Genomic DNA, 22,394 nt, shown 5'->3' on the forward strand with positions numbered 1-22,394 from the left:
AAGAAGATGTGCTGTCCACGGCAATGCACCGCACAGCAAATTAATGAATCTTCTTTTACTGTTCTCCGACCACGAGATAATGCTGATTGGAAATAAATTTAGCAACAATGAGGGGAAATTCGCTGTGGCTTATTTTAAGGCTTAAAGTTATATCGCCTTCGAATATAACTATATTGTATAATAAAATCAATTTTTATCAAAAAAACATATTCTATGCTATCTTATGAAGTCAAACTTGAATCCTAATTTCAATTTCTGACATATCGATTTGAAATTTTGCACACTTCGTTTCTCCCACAGAAACTGCTTAAATGAAACGTCGAAATCGGACCACTATAGCATATATAAATAGTTTATTTACATAGTGACCGATCGAACTAATGTCCTTATACGGAGAACTCTTTTAATTGTGAAGATTCTCTTCACCAAATTTTTCATGGATTATTGCTCTCGACAAAGGTATAATCTCCGCAGAAATTGTTAAAATAAATGCTTGCTTGGAAACTTACAGTGTCGGACAAAACATATTGGACTGTTGGCTATGTGCGTGTTCAAGTGGCTACTAAGTTATGGGGCAGCTAAAAAGCCTTTTATAACAAGAAAAAAATCGACTAAGACGATTATAATTTGCTCGGGAAGATATCAATTGGTCAGTAAAACGATGAAAAACAATACTTTGTGCTGATGAATCAAAATTTAATTTGAAATATTCAGACGGAATAAGTAGAGTTCGACGACAAAAAAATATGTGGTTTGAACCACACTGCAAAGCATGGGGAGGTGGCATTATAGTATGGGGATGCTTTTTCAGGTTTGGTGTTGAACCTCTTTATTGAATTATTGGCATTATGAATCGTTTCATATACAAGGATACCCTTGAGAACGTGATGCTTCCCCATGCTGAGTGGAATATACCATTTTCATGGTCGTTTTAACACGACAACGACCCAAGGCGCATGACGAAACTAGTGGTAAATTGGGTCGTAGCTCAAAATATTAAGGGGTCAGCAGGGTAATCTGGCCTGTTTTTTAACATTTTTTTTTTTTCAATACAACTTTTTTCACATATCTCAAAAATTTTGAATACATTTTATTAACCGCTTATTTTATTTATAAAGAAGGGGCTCAAAAAACTAAAAATTTTACGGAATGAACTATTTAGAATCCTAAGCCATTTGTCGCGATTTTATTACTTTTTGTTATTTTATTATAATTATTACTTTTATAATTACAAAATTTATTAACGATATTTAAGGCCTGGGTGCGTCGACAGACTTACTCGACTCATATTATTTGTAAATTTTTTTTTGTTTCAAAAATTTTGGAAAATTTCAAAATTTTATTATTAATTTTCTTTTTCCAAAAATTTCTTATTCCAAAAATTATGTTTTTGTTTCCAATAATTTCAAAACATTTTGTTGTTGTGTTTTTTCCAAAAAAAAAAACAAAATTATGATATTATTGAAATTTTCTAAACCCAAAAACCGTTTATTTATAGTTCCAAGCTCATATTCTCTAAAATTATACTAATAAATATTTTAAATTATATTAATTAAATATTTATTTTCAATCCACTCAAATATTATTTTTGAAAAAATCATAACACATATTTATTTCATTAGCTTTAATATATTTTGAAATGTGTTTCAGTAGTTTTTTTGACAGTTTCTGTGATTTAGATAATTTTATCACTTCACTGTTATTCTATTATTACACTTAAGCCTTCTATTATTATGAGCACCGCCTACTCTGTTACACTTACATACACTTACGTGTGTGTGTACATAACTTTCGACCTGCTCCTTGAGCTGATCCTTATTTGTTACGTATGTTTAAATAAAGTTAGGATATGCTTTATACCTAAGCAAGAATGCTTAAGAAAAGGCTAATGCCCAAACAAACGTCAGTCGCTCGATAGTACACACTAATAGAAGTTCTACACCTACGGCAAGCAAATTTTAAAAAGAATTACTTGAAAGTTAAAAACTTTATATCAACAAACCTCGACATTTCGGTTAACAAAGTACATAAACTTCGCGTTATCACGTCCTTGAAAGTAAAAACAAAATCTAAATTTCAGCAGCTCCTCGCTCCTTTGAACGAATATTATCTTTCAAAAATATATATAAAAATCTGAAATGGAAAATTTGAGCTGCTCAGACATCACTTATAATCATAAAAAATTCGATATGTTAAGACGAAAACTACGAGAAATGATTGCGGAGAAAAGTATTTTGCGAGAAAAGCAAAACAAAAATGCAACATCAACACCCTACCCGGGAGCTAAGAAATTCCGCAAAATATCGGAACTGTATCTCGTATCAGAGACAGATATTTCGTTGTCGCCTATAAAGGCTTCTGACAGCAACATAACAGCAACTGCCATCGTGACACGTTCAAGTGTGGTTGGACGAAATCTGAAACGGAAGCACGTAACCGCTGACGACGACGACGACAATGTCAACATGAAGGTAGCAGTAACCACAAAGCGACCACGTTCTTCCTCAGTAGAAGAGGAAACATGCTACATAGCTCCGCCTACAGCAAACTCCGCAACCACCACGGTGAGTGCAAAGCGCCGAAAAACTCGCCAGGATTCAAGCAAGGAAAACACGCTTTTCGTCCATATAACAGGAGACGATGACGATGATAGCGCCAGTAGCAATGCTGTGCCGCCAGCTGCAAATGCTGAGCACAAACTTAAGACTAGACTTCGACTTAGACGTTCATCAACGATTCCAACGCCGCCGAGTACAACCAGCAATTCGTTAGAGGAAGATCAGCCATCCAGCACTATGCAGTTCGGCGCTATAAAGTCTCGACTAAGAAGAAGGTCGGAAAATTCGAAATATGACGCTATCATCCATTACATTAACACAATGGAATCAGATTGAAATACACAGCATAACATTCCCAACCTTTTTTGTACAGCGTGTACATTAATTAATTCAAAGATATTTATATTTTATTTTATATTTTTATTTTTTTATATTTTTAATGTATTCAATTAATTCATTTAAAAAATATTGAAAAAAAAAGTTTATACACGATAATTTGAAGATTGTTATATTTGTTGTTTTGTTTAAAATTTAATTCAAAATATGTCCAACCATTTAACTGAACTTTTAATGTTGTCAATTAAGTTTATAAAAAGTTTTGTGATCCTCCTAAAATTTTATAAATAAAATAGAATTATATATAGCTCAATTTATCTATTATTTATTTTATTAATTATATTATTTTTATTAAAGCCGCTCAAGAACCGGATAGGAGTACTGTTATTTTCAGATCATATATATTAGGGCTTAGAGTGCAGAATATCCTTTGGATATAACAATATTACATCAAGTAATTTTTGTGAAAATATTCTTACCACAAAATAAATATAATAAATATTGAATTTAAAAAAAAAAATTATTAGTGAGGTAGGTAGAGTACATTGTTATTAATAAAACACTCTCACACACTAAACCAAATTACATATTGGCTCGATATATGCGGTATTACATAAAGTAAACCGGAAAGCATTATATTATTTATAGGTAGGTATATGCTTCATCTAATTCGACCCACTTTTGCTATACACACTAAAGACAGGAGAGGTTTTCCTCGATTTTTAATATCACAGATTGACTGATATTTTCGTTAGAATATTTGCTATAAGAAGTGAGGTTCACATATACGCCATGTGTATCTGGCGACTTTATAGATATTTATATACTGGAAAGTGAAAGAATCAGTTGGTTGCAGTTCCTTTTCGCCAATTTTCCCATTTTAGTGCTGAAACGTTGTGGTAAAATTATCTGCCGAATTTGGTTAAAATCGGTACAATAAGTCCTGAAATATCGGTTTTCGCCTAATGATTCCGAAATTTCTTTGCTAAAACGAGGCTCATTTGAGCTATCAATCACGGTAAGAGAGATTCTCAAAACTTTGTTTATTGCTTTGTGAACATAAGTATCGAGGTTTGAATTACAGAAGAATAAGCAACATGAAACTTACAATTTATAACTAACCCAACCCTTTCTCAGACACTCAGAGAAAATTCAAAAAGTTAACACTACTAACATGTTTGCATATGGATACATATACAGGTTGGGCCATCTAACGTTTTAAATTTGAATTATCTATATTTCGACATTAGAAACGTCAAATATCATTCGAAAAGTGACAGATATTCTGTAAAAAGTCTAATGGGTCACTATTCACTAGAAGAAAAATGGGAAATATAGACAGATTGGGCAGAAGATCGTTTGACCGAGGATGGTCAATTTTACCGGAAAATCATCTTTTCGGACGAGGCTCATTTCCACCTCGATGGTTACGTTAACAAGCAGAATTGTCGCATTTGGGGCACAGGACGGCGCTACGTGCCATACAGCAAACGCTACACTCAATCTTTTACGCCCTATCTTCGAAAATCGCATAATCAGCAAAAGAGGTGATGTGAATTGGCCTCCCAGAAGCTGCGATTTAACTTTGGACTATATTCTGTGTGCAGCTGTTAAAGATAAATGTTACGCCATCCATTCAGAAACAATTCAAGGTCTAAAGTACGAGATTCAAGCTGCTGCAGATGCCATAAATCCTGAAACCATTGAGAAAGTGCTCCAAAATTGGGTGGATCGGATAAGCTACTGTAAACTCAGCCGTGGTGATCATTTGCCCGAAATTGTTTTCCGCAAATAAACTTCATAAAACAGCCTTTTAAATAAATGTTAGATAAATATCAAGCCGTTTTTTTATTGACTTTTTAAAGTAAAAAATTAAAATTTTATATGGCCCACCCGTTAGTACATATCGTCACCTAAAATGCAAAAAAATATGTCACCAAAAAAATCGAAATTGAGTTTTTTGCTACTTGAAATTCACGATAGAGTATTACATACACATATGTATGTAGCATAAAGTTTTCAGCTTCCCCTGTCAAATATAACCAATATGTAACTAATATATAACTATTTTATAACCCAAACTAAAAATTTGCTTCAAAATGAGTTACTTCTATTATAACGTTTTTCTCTTGGCTCTAAACTTATGAAAAGTGATGTTGGGCTTTTGGATTTTAGGAGAGGATATGCATGAGTAAGCGCCTTAATTTACCTGGAAACTACACTTATTAATTCGAACTGTGAACTTATTGAAATAATATTCCACTTTTTCAACTTTTCCATTAAATTTTTAAAATCCAAACAATCTCGTATATAGTATAATTATAAAAATGAAATAAAAATAATAACACAGGGAATGTTAGAAATTTTTCGTCTTTCTGTGCCCCTGCTTTCATAATCGAAGTAGAACCAGCGTGTGAGCCTAAAACCTACATGTGTATGTATGTTTTTGCATCTCAATTACAGTATATGAAAAGAAGGGTTCTTGTATAAGTTAATCAGAACTTATCTGACAGGTGACTGCCAACCAGACATTGAGAAACGAGCCTAAGTATAAAAGAATAAGCCTATTTAGTCGAGTAAATATTTTGTATGCGATAAATTTTGCTATTTTGTACCTTTTATGCAGATTTTCTCCTCAATGTTAGTTTATCTTTAATTCTATTTAGCGTTTTTTGCATAAAAAATAGAGCGGATGAGTTATCTCAAAATTTAATTGTGGTTGTAGAGCATTATTTTATTAAAATACTTCCACCGAAGCTATAACACACTATGAAAATCAGACCTTAAAAAGTTTATATAATTTTTTTGAATATTATATTTTTTATAAATATATTCCTTAATATCTTATAGTAACTATATATAATATAGTATCTTATCCTAAGTCCACCTCTTCCATTGGAAGAATTCAAAATCTACTAACTACTCGTTTTTAACTGCCTAACTCCAATCTATTTTTATATCTCGAATAAAAAGGTGTCCTTATTTACTAGATATTTTGTGCACAATATGTGCTCCGTCAAGTATCTCTAATCTAATCTCAGTTAGAAGGTGTCCTTATTTGTTTAATTTTTTGTACACACTCTGTACTCCGTCAAGTATAGTATTTTGATTTTTAATCCAATTTGCATTTCTTTTGTGGTGGTTCCTGGTCAACCATATCTCCCGGCTGAGATCTCTTCCAAATTCCTTTTTTCATCCTTAGTAAAATCAATGCTGCCTCTCTTACATCATCCGTTATTTCTGTGTCGGTCTCTTTATGTTCGAGTTCTATAGCATTCTCGACTTCAACAACCTCCTTCCTCTCACTGTCATCTAAATCATTTTTTGATTTATCTTCCTGATTTTCATTGCTGTAATCACTCAGAGACAAGGTTGCGGAGTTCATAAAAGCATTTATTTCTTCCATCAAGTCCATTTCATCGCCGACATCAACAGTTAGAGGTGCTATATATGATTCATGCACCATGTTTAGATCTAATAATGCGCCTGGTCTGAGTGGTCTCTCGTAAGTACCAACCAACTTGTAGTAGTCTGAAATATATTCCATCTTGTATGCTTGCTCTACGTCTTTGTTTTGCTGGTGAATTGGTGTGCTAGTAAAGTGGGGTCTCATGCTTAAATCCAACGGAAATTCTTGAATCATATATACATCGTAATTGTTACTATAATTCAATTCATAACTTCCGTATGAATCTTCATCATTATTTTCTTCCTTCATATACATAGCTTCGTTTTGCATTGGTCGGGTATATAACGGGGTGAGTAATTCATTGCCAGAGCCTGAAATCTCTGTAGCGGGTTTATCTTCTCTTATGCGATCAATATTGTTCATAGCTGCACGAAACTTTTTATGATTGTAGTTTATTGGTGTCATCACTTCTTGATCGTAATTGTCAGACATTTTTTGCAAATTTTATTTCTTTACTTTTTTTGCAAGTTGAACTTTGGAGATCCTTCGCTTTCGATAGCACGAATGTGTTTGACATCGTTGAGTTCAGAAGGCCCTTTTATACACATCCTGTCGCAATGCGCTTTCCAGAGCCTTAAAGGCTTTCTTAAGGTTCAGATAGCTAAGTTTTCGAAAACTCGTTAGCGTAACAAAGGAGATTTAATTACTACCTAACTACCTTTGTGTGAGATTTGATAATGGATTAAAGAAAGATATAGCAACAAGTGCAGGCTAAATCAATTTCCAGGTCCTTAATCACTTTGCTTCTATGGAACAAGTGGATTAGTTTTCGGACACTCGTTAACTGAAATTCCATAAACCGAAGGACGAAGGATTATTACTCGTTGTTGAAATACTCACCATTATATATTTTTTACAGATTCCCGAAACTTAAAAAAAAATATTTTTTTTCCAGATTTTCTTTAGTAAAGTAAATAAACAAAATTAAAACCTAAATTACAGAAATTTTTCTTTTTAAGTTTCTCGAATTTAAAAATTCTGGAAAAAATTAAGAGCTCGTACTTAGAGAAATTTTTTAGAAATGTGTAGAAGAAAAAATATTCTACTTTTTGTCCACCCTAATACATATGTTAGTTAAGTTCTAGAAAACATTGCCTCTCTTACCGATTATCCTTTGGAATTCAGTTTTACTTATTTTGAAAGAAGGAAATTCCATAATATAATATTGTTTAGTACACCAATTAAATTACTTTCTTTTGTTATCGATTTTAGAATGTTATTGAAAATTTATTGCTATTAAATGAATTTAATACAGTGACAGCCGCTTTTAAATTTTGCTTAAGTATGTCCTTTATATGTAAATAAAAAAGATAATTGTTGTGTTCCTTAGGAATAGAGGGCTTTAACTTAATCTCTTTATTTTTCACCCACAACAAAGAATTTTTGGAGAATAAAAAACAACTCACATGTACTAACATGCGCTCATTTAACCTTGTGTGTTGCCGAACTAAACAACAGACCCTTACAGGTAGTTAAACTCATGTTTACCTTACATCTTCAGTAATCCAAAAATTAAAATAAAAAAATATTAATATGAAATTTTCTTTAGAGTGTGAAAATATTTTTAAAATATCTATTCATAAAATATTTGTTTATTTTTTCTGGAAATAAAGCGCTCTAATTTAATTCCTTGGTTTTAACCCAGAACAAAAGCGTTTTTGAGGAAACAAAAAACAACTCACACACGCTAACATGTGATCATTTAACCCTTGTGTCGTGCCGAAAACAGACCCTTGCAGGTAGTTGAACAATTCGTGCTTATCTTATATCTGCAAGGTCTTTTACTCACAAAACAAAGTTCATTTCACTAATCCAAACATTAAAAATATTTAAAAATTGGAAATTTCCTTTAGAAACTGAAAAATATTTAAAAATTCATTAGAAGGTGAAAATATTTTTAAAATAACGAATTATAAAATATGCTTTATTTGTTGTTCTTTTTCTGGAAATAGAGCAGAACGAAGCATTTTTGAGGAAACAAAAAACAACTCAAATCTCAAAACATCTGCCAACTCTTTTACTGACAAAACAAATTTCATTTTAGTATTTCAACAAAAAAAAAAATAAATAAATTTCTTGAGAGAGTAAATATGTTTGGAAGATAACCAACCGCATAACGAATAATTATAATAATTGTTAATTTCAAATGCAGAGGCTTCTAAACTATTTATTACCTGAAGAGGTTACAAAAATACCTCATACTGAGCCAATCTTCGAATGTACCTCTTCATGCTACCTAGCACAATTCGAAAGGAGACCTTTAAGATTTATAAAATAAATAAAAAAGCAATATTTTATCTTAAAACTTAAAAAGTTTTACTTCACTTATGAATTATTGATGAAAAGGTTCAAGATTTAGGTTGATCAACATTACTTGAACTTTGCATCAGGGAAATCAACCGTTGAAAAGTGGTTTCAACGAGTGGGCTGCACATGACGTACCGACCCCAAAGCGTGGAAAGACGCAAAAGTCGGCTGGCATGGACATGGCATCGATATTTTGTGATTTACGTGGTATGATATTCTTCGACTATCTTTAGAAAGAAAAAATCATCTACAGCGACTATTGGAGCCTTTGAAGGATAAATAGCGACAATGAACAGACAATCGCAGAAACTTCTGGCTTTTTTAAGGCTTAATGTATTTAAAAATAGTATATTTCTAAGGTTTTGTATGTCTGTATGTATGTTTATATAATATTTATTCTTCAAATCTGAGTGTTGAGTGTTTATATTTAAAATGATAATTGGGAGAATAGTATATAATTCGGAGGTATGTATGAGTCCAATAAGTTTTTTTCGACACTGTTGTATTATACATAGCTTCTGTGCAACCAAAGTAAAATTTTTTTCTTGTTAGTTCTCAATATTTTTCTACTTTTTCTATTAGTTTTTAGAATATTAAACAGTTTTTTTAAAAAGAAAAATAACCATTGGGTTGCTTCTAATTAAAATGTTTAAATTTTAAACCGCTAATTTTATTTGTGAAGAAGTGGCTCAGAAAATGAAAGAAATTGCGAAATGAACTATTTAGAATTACTTTTTTTTACTTTTTGATATTTTATTGATTGTAAGGCAATATTATTCACGTTATATGTATAATTATAATTTTTATAATTATGAATTTTATTAATGATATTTAAGGCCTAGGTGCGTCGACACACTTACTCGACTTATATTATTTATAATTGTGTATTTTTTTTTCCTTTTCTTATTTGTATGTATTATGTATTTCCTTTTTTTGTTTCAAAATTTTTAAAACTTTTGTTGTTGAGTTATTTTGTTTGTTTTTTCCGAAATTTTCAAAATATTATCTGATAATTTTTTTTTGGGTTTCTTATTTCAATAATTTCAAAACTTATGTTCTTATTTTTTTTTGTGTCCAAACTTTAATTGTTGATTTTCTTGTTCCAAATGTTTTTTTACAATATTTTGTATTATTGTTTTTGTTTCCAAAAATTGACAAAACTTTAGTAGTGATTTTGTTGGCTTCTTTTTCCAAAAATTATGCTTTTGTTGCAATTTTCTGTTTCCAATATTTTCAAAACTTTTGTCGTTGTATTTTTCCAAAATTATGCTACTATTGAAATTTTCAAAATGCAAAAACCCTTTTACTTATATTTCCAAACACATGACACAATACTTGAAATTATATTAATAAAATATTTATTTTCAATATGCTCAAATATTATTTTTGAAAAAAAATCACAAAACAGGTTTATTTCTTTAGTATTGATAAATTTATAAAAAAAAAGTTTTTCAGTATTTTTTCTGACAGTTTCTGTGGTTTAAATAATTTTCTCGCTTCACAACACTGTATTATTATTACACTTAAGCTCTTCTATTATTATGGGCACCGCCTACTCGCTTACACACGTATATAACTTTCTACCTGTCCTTGAGCTGATCCTTATTTGTTACCTATGTTTAAATAAACTTAGGATATGCTTTATACCTAAGCAAAAATGCTTAAGAAAAGGCTAATGGCCAGACAAACGTCAGTCGCTCGATAGTACACACTAATAAAAGTCCTACACCTATGACAAACAAATTTTAAAAAGAATTACTTGAAAGTTAAAAAATATATTTCAACAAACCTCGCCATTTCGGTTAACAAAGTACATAAACTTCGCGTTATCACGCCCTGGAAAGTAAAAACAATATCTAAGTTTCATCAGCTCCTCGCTCCTTTGAACGAATATTATCTTTCAAAAATATATATTGTATAAAATCTGAGATGGAAAATTTGAGCTGCTCAGACATCACTTATAATCATAAAAAATTCGATATGTTAAGAAAAAAACTAAGGGAGATGATTGCGGAAAAAAGTGATTTGCGAGAGAAGCAAAAACCCTACCTGAAAGGTAAGAAATTCCGCAAAATATCGGAACTGTATCTCACTTCAGAGACAGATACTTCGTTGTCGCCTATAAAGGCTCCTGACAGCAACATAACAGCAACTGCCATCGTGACACGTTCAAGTGTGATTGGACTAAATCTGGAACGGAAGCACGTAACAGCTGAGGACGACGACGACAATGTCAACATGAAGGTAGCGGTAACCACAAAAAGACCACGTAAATCCTCAGTAAAAGAGGAAACAAGCTACACAGCTCCCCTGACATCAAGCTCCGCAAACACCACGGTTAGTGCAAAGCGCCGAAAAACTCGCCAGGATTCAAGCAAGGAAAACACGCTTTTCGTCCATATAACAGGAGACGATGACGACGATAGCGCCAGTAGCAATGCTGTGCCGCCAGCTGCAAATGCTGAGCACAAACTTAAGACTAGACTTCGACTTAGACGTTCATCAACGATTCCAACGCCGCCGAGTACAACCAGCAATTCGTTAGAGGAAGTTCAGCCATCCAGCACTATGCAGTTCGGCGCTATAAAGTCTCGACTAAGAAGAAGGTCGGAAAATTCGAAATATGACGCTATCATCCATTACATTAACACAATGGAATCAGATTGAAATACACAGCGTAATATTTCCAATCTCTTTGTACAGTGTGTACATTAACCAAATGACAAAAAGGATAATTTATAATATATTTTACATTTTTCGTTTTTAATATTTTTAACGTATTCAATTAATTCCTTTAAAAAACTAAAAAAAAATTTTTTTTGTACACTATAATTTGAAAATTGTTATATTTGTTGATTTGTTCAAAATTTAATTCAAAATATGTCTAATCATTTAACTGAACTTTTAAAGTTGTCAATTAAATTTATTAAAAGTTTTGTGATCCTCCTAAAATTTTAAAAATAAAATAGAATTATGATCAACTCAATTTATTTATTATTTATTTATTATTTATTTTATTTTTATTAAAGCCGCTCCAGAGCCGGATAGGGGGTACCGCTATTTTCAGATCGTATATATTTTAGGTTTTAAAGTCCGGGATCTTCCTTCGATATAACACTATTACATCAAGTAATTTTTATGAAAACGTTCTTTGCGCAAAATAACGAAACAAATGCTAAGAGTTTAAAAAATTTAAATATTTTTTATTAATGAGGTAGGTAGAGTGGCTGTCTGACGGCGTCTGGGCCCATTGCGATGCCACCAGGACTAATATTTATTCACTCTATTGTTTCCTTTCGAAACAACCACCTTCTTCTTAAGGTCCATAAGCTTTTGACACTACTCAGGTGTACTCGAGAACATATTTTCAAACAATCTTTTAAATATATAACTCATACATTGACCAATATAGACCACAAAGATGCATTGTTATTAATAAAACACGATATTTCATTTCACTAATCATAATCAATTTCACATATTGGCCGACGTATGCGGAATAAAGTAAACCGGAAGTTCAGAAATGTTTATGTAAGCTATATGACGGCAAAGGGGAAAAGATTCGACCCACTTTTGGTAAGCAGACATGCTTTTTTTATGTATGCGGTATGTGTATCAGGGGCTTGAACCGTCATATTACAATTTTAACAATTTTGTACCATAAAGTGACGCACCTCAAAGCCATTATTCGTGCAAAGTCTCATTTCATACATTCATTGGTTGTTTATTTTGTATACTGGGAAGAGAAAGAAACAGTTGGAATTAAAAATTAAGTTACATGGTAAATAGGAGTGGCTAAAGTTCGATTTCACTAATATGCCCATTCTAATGCATAAAAGTGATATGCAGAGTGGGTGCGATTTGATTCCGAATTCAAACATTTTCATAAAATGGGAAGAAAGATTTGCTCTGGGTTAATTTGGTTATTATTGCTTGAATAATATAGGAGATATGTATATTAAACTTAGTGAGGCCACGACTACTTTTAAAAAAAAATTTACACCCAAAATGTACCGCCCTATTGCAACTCAAAGACAAACTGACTAAGCTGATTGAAATAAGCGGCTTCCCTTTAGGGGGCTGTGACTCAAACAATGGTTGAAATATTTATATTTTAATATGCCATATTTGAAGATAAAAACAAAAATTTTAAATTTAATTAATTTAATTAGTATTTAATTTAAATATTAATTAATTAAATTTAATTTTAAAAATTTAATTTAATTCTTAAAATTTAAGTAAATAATTTAATTTAAGTTTAATTAAAATTTTGTCAAATTTTTAGTTACATTAATTATTTATTATTTTGCATACTTCTATAGTTTTTAGCTTTAAATATAGCATATTAAAATTTTAAATAAATATTTGAACTATACTTTGAGTCACATACTGTTAAAGTAAAATAAAAACTCAATTCAATTCAATTAATTATTTATTTAATTTTTTTCAAAATTTCATAATGAATGAAAATATAAATTAACAAAAACAAAAAACAAAACTATTTTTACCTTAAAGGATCCATGAACTTCAACTCTGTACTAATCCAAACCCATTATTAATGCCTTGCTTCAGTCCTGTAATCAAGCTCGCATAAAAAAGAAAGATCTACCAGCCTTCTAAAGAGTAAAAACTACTAAACAGGTTCAAGTAGAGCCTTGAGCTTGCCTAGTTTTAATTCGATTTTAAGATTTTAATACTTATTGTTAGGCTTTCAACAATTCAAATTCAGTAAATAAAGATATATTAAGAAAAAAATCGACCACTTCCTCTCCTCGATGAGTGAAGTACGTACTAAAACTTTGATTTCTGTGTTAAATGGTTTACAGAAAAGGAAAGCGACAGTCGCTTTTGAGGTAATAATGTTTCGATTTCTTGTATTTTGACTTTTCTTTGCTAAAAAGAGGCTGATTTAAACTGTCAATGGGTATCAGGGTGAGATAGATTCTCCTCAAAATAGCAAAAACTTAGTATACAGCTTTGAGAATATAAATAATCACCGAAATATGTGCAAAATGAAGCTTACAATTTATAGCAAACCCAAGTATTGCTCTCTGCCGAGAAAACTAAAAAAGTTATCACCGAACCACTAAACATGTTTACCTATGCTAAGAAATTTAGAAGTTCGACAAGCATTTCGAATTAAGGGTACATATAGTACATATCGTCACACAAAATGCAAAACAATGTCATCAGAAAAATCATAAGTTTTTTATTACTTACGTTTCTGTTCATCATATTACATATGTACATGTATTTGGTAGTCGAAAAAGTCTTTTCGTATTTCTAATCAAACTTCAACTTATTTTTTTTATATTTATACTTATATATAAATAAGCAAGTATGTTCCATTTTAATCGACCACTTTTTGCCATTTTTCCGCTAGAGACATTTTTCCATCAGTGTAAATCGAAATTTCCAGAAGGGAAGCGAGTGAATCATTGTTGTGCCGCATGCATTTTATACACAAATTTCGAAATATAGCGATTTTCTCCTTTTTGAACAGCTTTTTCCACCTCACCTTTTATTTTATTTATTTTATTTTTTGGTTAAATGAAGCTTAAAATTTAACCTTTCCAACACTATATGGCATGAATACGAAAAGACTTTTTCGACTACCCAATATGTAGCATAATATGTCAGATATAACCAATATATAACCATTTATATAACCAAAACTCGATTTGGTTTTCAATATGAGTGGTTTCTATCCTCGTTTTTCCTTCGCCTCTATACTTATGAAAAAATGATGTTAGTTTTTCTGCATTTTAGGTTAGGATATGCATAGGTATGCTCCTCAATTTACAAAAAAATTACACTTATTAATTCGAATTAGAAATATATTATGCTTTTTCAACTTTTTCATTCAATTTTTTAATAACAAAGCAAATTCAATAATTATAAAAATGAAATAAATTAAAAAATAATGAAAATTATAAATTTTTCACTTATATGCGCACTTGCTTTTATTATTTTAATATAAAAATAATATTTCATTGAACAACACTTTTCAGCCTTCGACTCAATTGACCATTAAATTTGCTTAATTACTAGGTCTTACTCATTTCCTTCCTCTCTCATAAACGCCATTTCCTACAACAACCACAACATTTTCTATTAGTCATAATACCGAAATTATTAAATTATTATTATTACACTTAAAATAAACGATTAGTTCCACCTTTCGCGCGTAAAAATGATACGCATCAATGAGGTAAACAAAAGACTTAAGTAACAAACGCGCTTGACAGCTTTCGCAAACCTATGCATGGTATGCATGTAAGATGGTGTGGTAGAAAAAACTAAAATTTTTGCGCATTTGATTTTCAAGTTCTTTCGTCTAAATAAAAATTGCATAAGCGCAGCGAAATACCGCCGCGGCTCAGAAGCGAAATAAAAATTGCAAATGTAGTAAGTTTGCCGAAAAAGCTGCTTTGGCAATTGCATAGCACACACACACACACACACAATTTATTTTGCATATTTTTTTATTACTATTTTTTATTCGTTTTTTTTTTTTGTAAAAATTTATATGTTGCTTGTATGCATCTAACCACTCACTTGGACTAAATTCCACGCCATCGCTTATGCCTACTCTGTCGTAGGCCAGCACGCCAACGTTCGGCAGTTGGGGCGCAGCTTGAGGAACTGGTGGTGACGGTGCTGCTATTGCTCCATTTTGCGGTGTTGTTACTGCTGGCGCGTCGGCTAGCGTGGCTGCTATTGCCGATGGCAGCACCGCGCTCGTTGTGTACTCATCCAAGTTGCCCGAAACTGCTGCGCCGCCGTTAGACGTTGTTGCAGCCGTTGCACTTCCGAGTATTGCCGCAATGGCGGCAAAGCAGAAAATGTAATGATTCAACATTTTAATTGGCCTGATTTTCGACTGGCGAAATGTTTCTTAGTGGGTTGTGGAGAGCAAAATTTTATTTTCCGAAGTAAATGCGTTTTATTTAAAAAAATTTTAAATATTTTTTCACGGAGTTTTGAAACAGTTTAACACTATCGATTTTTATAACATTTATTTTTCTTTGGAATTAAAATATTTTTTATAATTTTTTTGTGAATTTTTATTTGGATTAAATTTTTTTTACAATTTTTTTTTAAGATTTTTTTTTCAAAGAAAAATGTTTCACTTTTCCTTTCAAATTTTGTTTTGCCTTAATTAATTTTTATTAATTTAATTTTTTGTTATTTTGTGTTAAAAAATTTTAATTTTTTCTTCACTTTAATCAAACTTTGCAGCACTTTAAAATTCGGTTGGTCGAAAAATTAAGCCGTTTCCCATTTATTATTTGCACAATAATTAAAAACTTGTTTCTTTATTTTTTTTTTTTTTGATTCAAAATTTAGTTATCCCTTTTTCGAGTTTTTCTATTTTTCGACCAACTTGCGAACGCGACGCTTACAAATCTCGAAATGAGCCGCAAATACGTTTATTTATAGTTTTTATATAAAAATCGAAAAACTTCAAAGTTTTTTTTTGCTTTTACCCAACTGCAGTAACAACATTGGCAAAAACAACAACAACAAAGTCGTCTATAAAAACAGTAACAATGGTGGCGTCAACTGCGAAAAATCCATACTCGTAAAAAATAAAAGCAAAGCAGCCGCAAAAAGCTCAAAATTCAAACATTTGAAATACCCGCAACAACAACAACAACGGTAACAGCGGCTGCGTCAGCGTCTAGCTTCAACATATTGAGCAATCTAACAGCCATACTGCACACATAACAACAGCAATAGCCAAAGAGTGGCGCTGAGCTGAGCGTCTTAATGCAAATAACGCTGTTGGCGAAGCTTTTTCGGCTGAGAGCTTTTGAGCTTTTTGCTCTGTTTACATAGTTGGCCAGCTGCCAGCACAAGTAGACGTTGTTATTGCAATGGCTGGTGTCTAGCTGCATTTTAAAATGTTTTTGCTTTTGTTTTTGTAATAGCTGCATTTATATTAGCTTTACTTCGGCAGTTATTTTTTATACCCAACGCACCCATAAGAGAGGAATGTGCGTTGTAGCGATGTATAAGTGCGCTAAGATAATATAATAGTATAGAGTTGCCACCTGTAATGAAAATAATTTCCAATATTTTGTGAAGCTATAATTTAATTGCATTATCGGTAGCTTGCCGTGGACAGTCCTTACTCATTTTTTCAAAAATATTTTCGATGTTATACCTAAAAGTACTTTTTTGCATTTTTCGATGCGAAATATATTTTTTTTATATATCTTTTTTATTTTATTTTATTTTTTTTTGTGTTCTTTTTTGAAATTATTATTTTTGTTTCTATTTTTGAAATAATTAATTAAAGAAAACACACTAAAGTTTGTCATATGATTTTTATAACATTGAATACGATTTCCGTATACATATATAGCTGTCCTGCTCTAACAAAAATATTTTTATGTAACTATTAAAGTGTCTCAGTCTGGCAACACGCCTTTTAGAGATATAATTTTAGAGTATAAAAATGATTTTTGAAAGATTGTCACAAATATGTCCAACAATGTTGTCACTTAATTAATAGTGAAAAGCTAGATTTTTTTATTTTTGAGGCAACTTTACTCTAGAAAGACAGGTTAAATCTTTTGTTACTAATATTGCTATATTTATGAAATATTGTTTTATTGATTTATTTGATAAAAACTAAATTTAAACTTTACCTAATATAAACATCATAATTGTAATAACTTAGTTAAAAACAACTTCCCAGAATCACACCCAAGTACCAAAGAAACCAAAAAGGGCATAAATCAAATATATTATATATCATTTTTGTTTGAAACTACGTCATTACTTTTATTATTTAAAAACAAAGAAATAAAAGTTTAATAAAAAATTCACTTCCCAGAATCTCACAGAAACACCAAAAAAATCCTCAGAGGTTCAAGCCTTCAAAATTCAACAACTGCCCATCCCAGGCATTTTTATTTATATTTGCTATTAGCGCCACTCCTAAAGCTTTTTTACTGCGCTTCAACGAATAAAGCTTTGCTCAGTTCAGCTTGGAAATAGTTTCACAGTCCTATAATGCCTTGCACTTAAACTATTTTTCATTCTCATCACATGAATCGTGTGATTTGTGTGCGCGTTTGTTTACAAATGCATATCTAAGTTGCTTGCATATTGTCAATAAATGATGAGTATTATTTATAGCACAATTTATCGTTGAGCTATAAAATAATATTACCATAATTTAGTATGATAAATGCCGCACATGATTTGTAACATTTTTTCGTTAAATTTAATTAATTAGGGCTTGGAAATACTTAAATTGATTGTCGGAGCACCTATGGACATAGTTGGCTACTGTAAGAATGAGGGAAGGTAAGCATATCACAGGTCACAAACAGGGTCGTACTGAAATCATTCGCTACTTCAGGTGGATCGAAGCTTTCAAGAGCGTTTGGAGAAGATCTCATCACCAATTGCAACTTCCTTCAGAGAGATCTGCATTCACTCCCATAGCAGAGCTATAATACTGGCTTTGAGTTCGCTGAGAGTGCGCTCAAGACTTGACAACTAGTATTTGATCTTTTTACCAGTAGCATCGAGCTACTTGTTTGGGTTCCTGGTCACATCGGAATACACTAGAAACTGCAAAAGTTTATGGGCTTGCTAAGGAGGATATCTCCATCTCAATGTCATTACATTGGCAACGAGTCGGTGCTCCACAGGCCATATGCGGTCTGGCGTTGGATCAATAGGCTTTGCCTGTGCTTGGCAACCACTAGTCAACAACCAAGCCTTAAGCGGCTGCGATATCCATCTGGCCTAAAGTGGATTATAAGAGGTTATCTAATCTATTTGTTCTTTGAAAGATTCATCAAGTCAACATGGAAAAATTCTGACTGGACACTGTCCAATACGATCACATGCGATCAGGTTATATATCTTGTAAGATATGAGTGGTTAAAGCTGAATGTAAGAAAACGGAATGGAATCATTAGGCTTTTTCTTCTAAACTACCCAGCTTTTGTCAGACTGCGGTCAAAACGTCGCGGTAAACAAATATCTTGCCGAAACTGGTGAAGTTTCTGAGGTTGATATTTGTCATTATAGCGCTTTGTCGATATATAGAGATCTGGTGATCCATATATAGACTTTATAGGTATCTCAAAGGATCAGTCTTCATAGCTTTCTAAGTGAGATGCTGCTTTACGTTTGGTGCAAATGGATGCTGGAGAATCCGCGAGTATTTCATGGACTTCCAGACTTACGGCAAGCCGAAACGAATTAAAGAAGACAACAAAATCACAATTTCTAATCATGTTTTCATTTGAAAATAAATGAATGTAAGTTATTTTTCAATACTACACCACGTTTGCTGCTTTTCAAATAGTATGCATGCTTAATTCAAATTTTTGCTATAAAATATATGAAAACTTAAGTCAGCACTAACAAATAATGTGCGTACCTTTTCTTGGGGATCTCTGCCATAATCCTAAACTCAATGGAAAATCTTTAACCTGACCTGATAGCCTAATTTGACAAACATACTAAGAAATTGCTGAATTGTCGTCACTTGTGAAATCAATAATATTGTTATACCCTGAACAGGGTATATTAAGTTTGTCACGAAGTTTGTAACACCCAAAAGGAAGCGTCGGAGACCCTATAAAGTATATATATAAATGATCAGTATGTTGAGCTGAGTCGATTTAGCCATGTCCGTCTGTCTGTCCGTCCGTCTGTCTGTCTGTCTGTATATATACGAACTAGTCCCTCAGTTTTTAAGATATCGTTTTGAAATTTTGCAAACGTCATTTTCTCTTCAAAAAGCTGCTCATTTGTCGGAACGGCCGATATCGGACCACTATAACATATAGCTACCATGTAAACTGAACGATCGGAATCAAGTTCTTGTATGGAAAACTTTAACATTTGACAATGTATCTTCACCAAATTTGGTATAGATTATTTTTTAAGGCAATAATGTAATTTCCGAAGAAATTTTTCAGATCGAATTACTATAGCATACAGCTACCACACAAACTGAACAGATAGTTACTAACAGAAATGCACCTGTGAAGGGTATTTAACTTCGGTGCAATCGAAGTTAACGTTTTTTCTTGTTTTCATTAAAATTTCCATTTAACAAAATGACTTTTCTTACCTTTAAATTGAAAAACTGAAATAGCTTCGCGAATATTTTTCTACAGTTGCTACGCTGATTGCAAAAACTTTTAAGTCGTAAACTTCACTGAAGCGTAAATAACTAATTTTCCAGCTTAGAAGCAGAAACTCGCATTGAGGAAGGTCAAAATGGGAAGTATTGCGAAAATATTAAATTTAAATTGCTGAATACTGATGCAAGAAATAATTATTAATTTAAATTTGTCAATGAACTTTGCTACTTGTGCTCAACCGAGCAAGACTTTACAGATTTTTTGCTCCAAAAGGTATTTGTACAAAAAGCAATGAGAGGCATTTGCAGATTTCATTACGAATGACAAATGTATATTACAAACAAATGTATATAACTGAAAAAAGTTAATAGATTTGATATTATTTATATGCAAATTCTATGGACATTAAACCTTGCCGATGATATATGTATATACCGTCACCTAAAATGCCAAATAACTAACATCACTTTTCATAAGTTTACGGGCGAAGGAAAAACAATATAAGAAAACCAATAATATTAAAACAAAATTTGAGTTTTGGTTATAGAATGGTTATATATTGGCTACCATACACTCATATTGAAGCAAAATTAGAGTTTTAGTTATGAAATGGTTATGTAATGGTTATTATATCTGGCAACGATTTTTAATTTTTTTTATGATACGTTCATTTGGATTTGGTGTGATGATACTTATGTATGTTTGTAATATTGACAAAGTTTTTCAATATTCATTTTTACTACATTTTGTGTGGAATTTTTTTAAGATTGAATATACCTCTCTTTTGCAAACCAAGTAAAAGAGATAAAAAATATAAGCAACATAACAGCAACTACTTCTTCGTTAATTTTTTTCTTCTACCTGTGACCTGTCTAAACAAAATGGTAGTAAAAGAGAGTCCTTTAGAAAACATCCCTTCATTTTATGTTTATGAGTGCCAATATATTTGAGTATATAAAAACTGAAAACATTGGTTGATTGGTAATATGGTTGCCGCTAAATTTGAAGTTTATTTTTTTCCTTCTACCTGCTAAAGATCTAAAGAAAATGGCGATTAGAGGTGGTCCTTTAGAAAGCAGCAATCCTTTTGTCGTGTGTATATAGGTTTGAGCACATAAAACCTCAAAAATCCACTCAAACCATTTGCTGATTGATGCGTTAGATGGCGCTGAGACTGCAGTTTTTTATATAATCGATAAATCGCATATGTGGTATTCAACTGACTAATAACTATATACTTATGTGAACCGTTCAAATAAAGTTTGTATATTTTCGAGGATATAAAAAATAATTAAATAAACATGAGATTAGCGAAACTGGATTGAAATAGTTCTTAGTTGTATTCTTACCATTCAATCAACTTTTTTAATTTTTATTTGTATTCCCTATAATATAAAATAAAATATTTAAAAAATACATTATTTGGTAGTCGAAAAAGTTTTTTCGTATTTTGTCAATAGATGTCGTTGCAGTCGTATATCCCATATAATGTTGGAAAGGTGAGATTTTAAGCCTCATTTCACCAAGAACAAATAAAATTCTGGGAAGTTGAAAAAAATTACAGTTGTTCAAAAATGAGTGAAAATATTGAAGAACTTCGTTATATTTTGAAATTTTTGTATAAAAAAGGAAGAATGAAGGAGATTGAAGCAAGGAATCGAAAAAAACGGCCAGAACTGTTCAACAGAAAGAGCTTCGCCTTCCATCAGGACAACGCTAGACCACACACATCTTTGATGACTCGGCAAAAACTGGGAAAGCTTGGCTGAGAAGTTTTGATGCATTCACCATATAGCCCTGAGCTTGCACCATCGGACTACCATTTGCTTCGGTCAATGCAGAACTCCTTAATGGAGTAACATTGGCTTCAAGAGAAGCCTGCGAAAATTACTTGTCACAGTTTTTCGCCGAGAAACCAAAAAAATTTTACACTGCTGAAATAATTTCTCTAGCGGAAAAATGGCTAAAAGTGGTGGACCAAAATGCTATACATTTGGTTCTTTAAAGTTCATTATAAATATAAAAGTAATAAGTTGAAGTTTGATTAAAAATACGAAAAGACTTTTTCGACTACCCAATATACATAATCGGTTACGTTCAAATCGAAATATTTGTAAAGGGTACTTTTACTGTCCTATTTAATTTACATATGCGGCGCTACAGTCTACGTAAGATTCAAATATTTTCTATTATTCATAGGTATTTAGAAAAATTTCTTGTATGATACACTTACTAATACTTCTCATTATGTCAAATTCCATAATTCTAAACTGTCAGTAGTAAGCCGCTTAAGCCGTCATTTACATTCAAAATTTTTTAACAAACACAAATTGCAATATGTCAAATTCACCGACACTAAACTGACAGTAATATGATTTCACTGGCATATGTGTGTGCTCACTGCATGGCGAAAAATCACTCAAGCCATCACTCATATACAAACAAGATTTATGAGCACAAATGTAGCACCTTTCATTAGCATAATCGTTAGTTATTACAAACATGAAATGACAAGCATTTTAATTGCTTTGAAATTTCTGTCATTGAATTTGACGTAGTGGAAACCACCCATTATCGAAGAAATGCAGCAGTATACAAAAG

At 31.8% G+C, this 22,394-nt stretch overlaps 1 protein-coding gene across 1 annotated transcript in view; it reads right to left on the bottom strand.

The window, feature by feature from the left end:
* The window catches only part of LOC105232426 (uncharacterized), a 31,076-nt gene extending 14,987 nt beyond the window's left edge, over positions 1 to 16,089 (bottom strand). Inside the window, exon 1 of the mRNA XM_011214100.4 lies at positions 15,229 to 16,089. Coding sequence (XP_011212402.2) covers positions 15,229 to 15,532 — 304 coding nt within the window. The 5' untranslated portion in view covers positions 15,533 to 16,089. The remainder of the gene's footprint in view (positions 1 to 15,228) is intronic.
* Between the last annotated feature and the right edge of the window lie 6,305 nt (positions 16,090 to 22,394).

Source organism: Bactrocera dorsalis, chromosome 1 (genome assembly GCF_023373825.1).
Source record: "Bactrocera dorsalis isolate Fly_Bdor chromosome 1, ASM2337382v1, whole genome shotgun sequence".
NCBI classification, from domain to species: domain Eukaryota; kingdom Metazoa; phylum Arthropoda; class Insecta; order Diptera; family Tephritidae; genus Bactrocera; species Bactrocera dorsalis.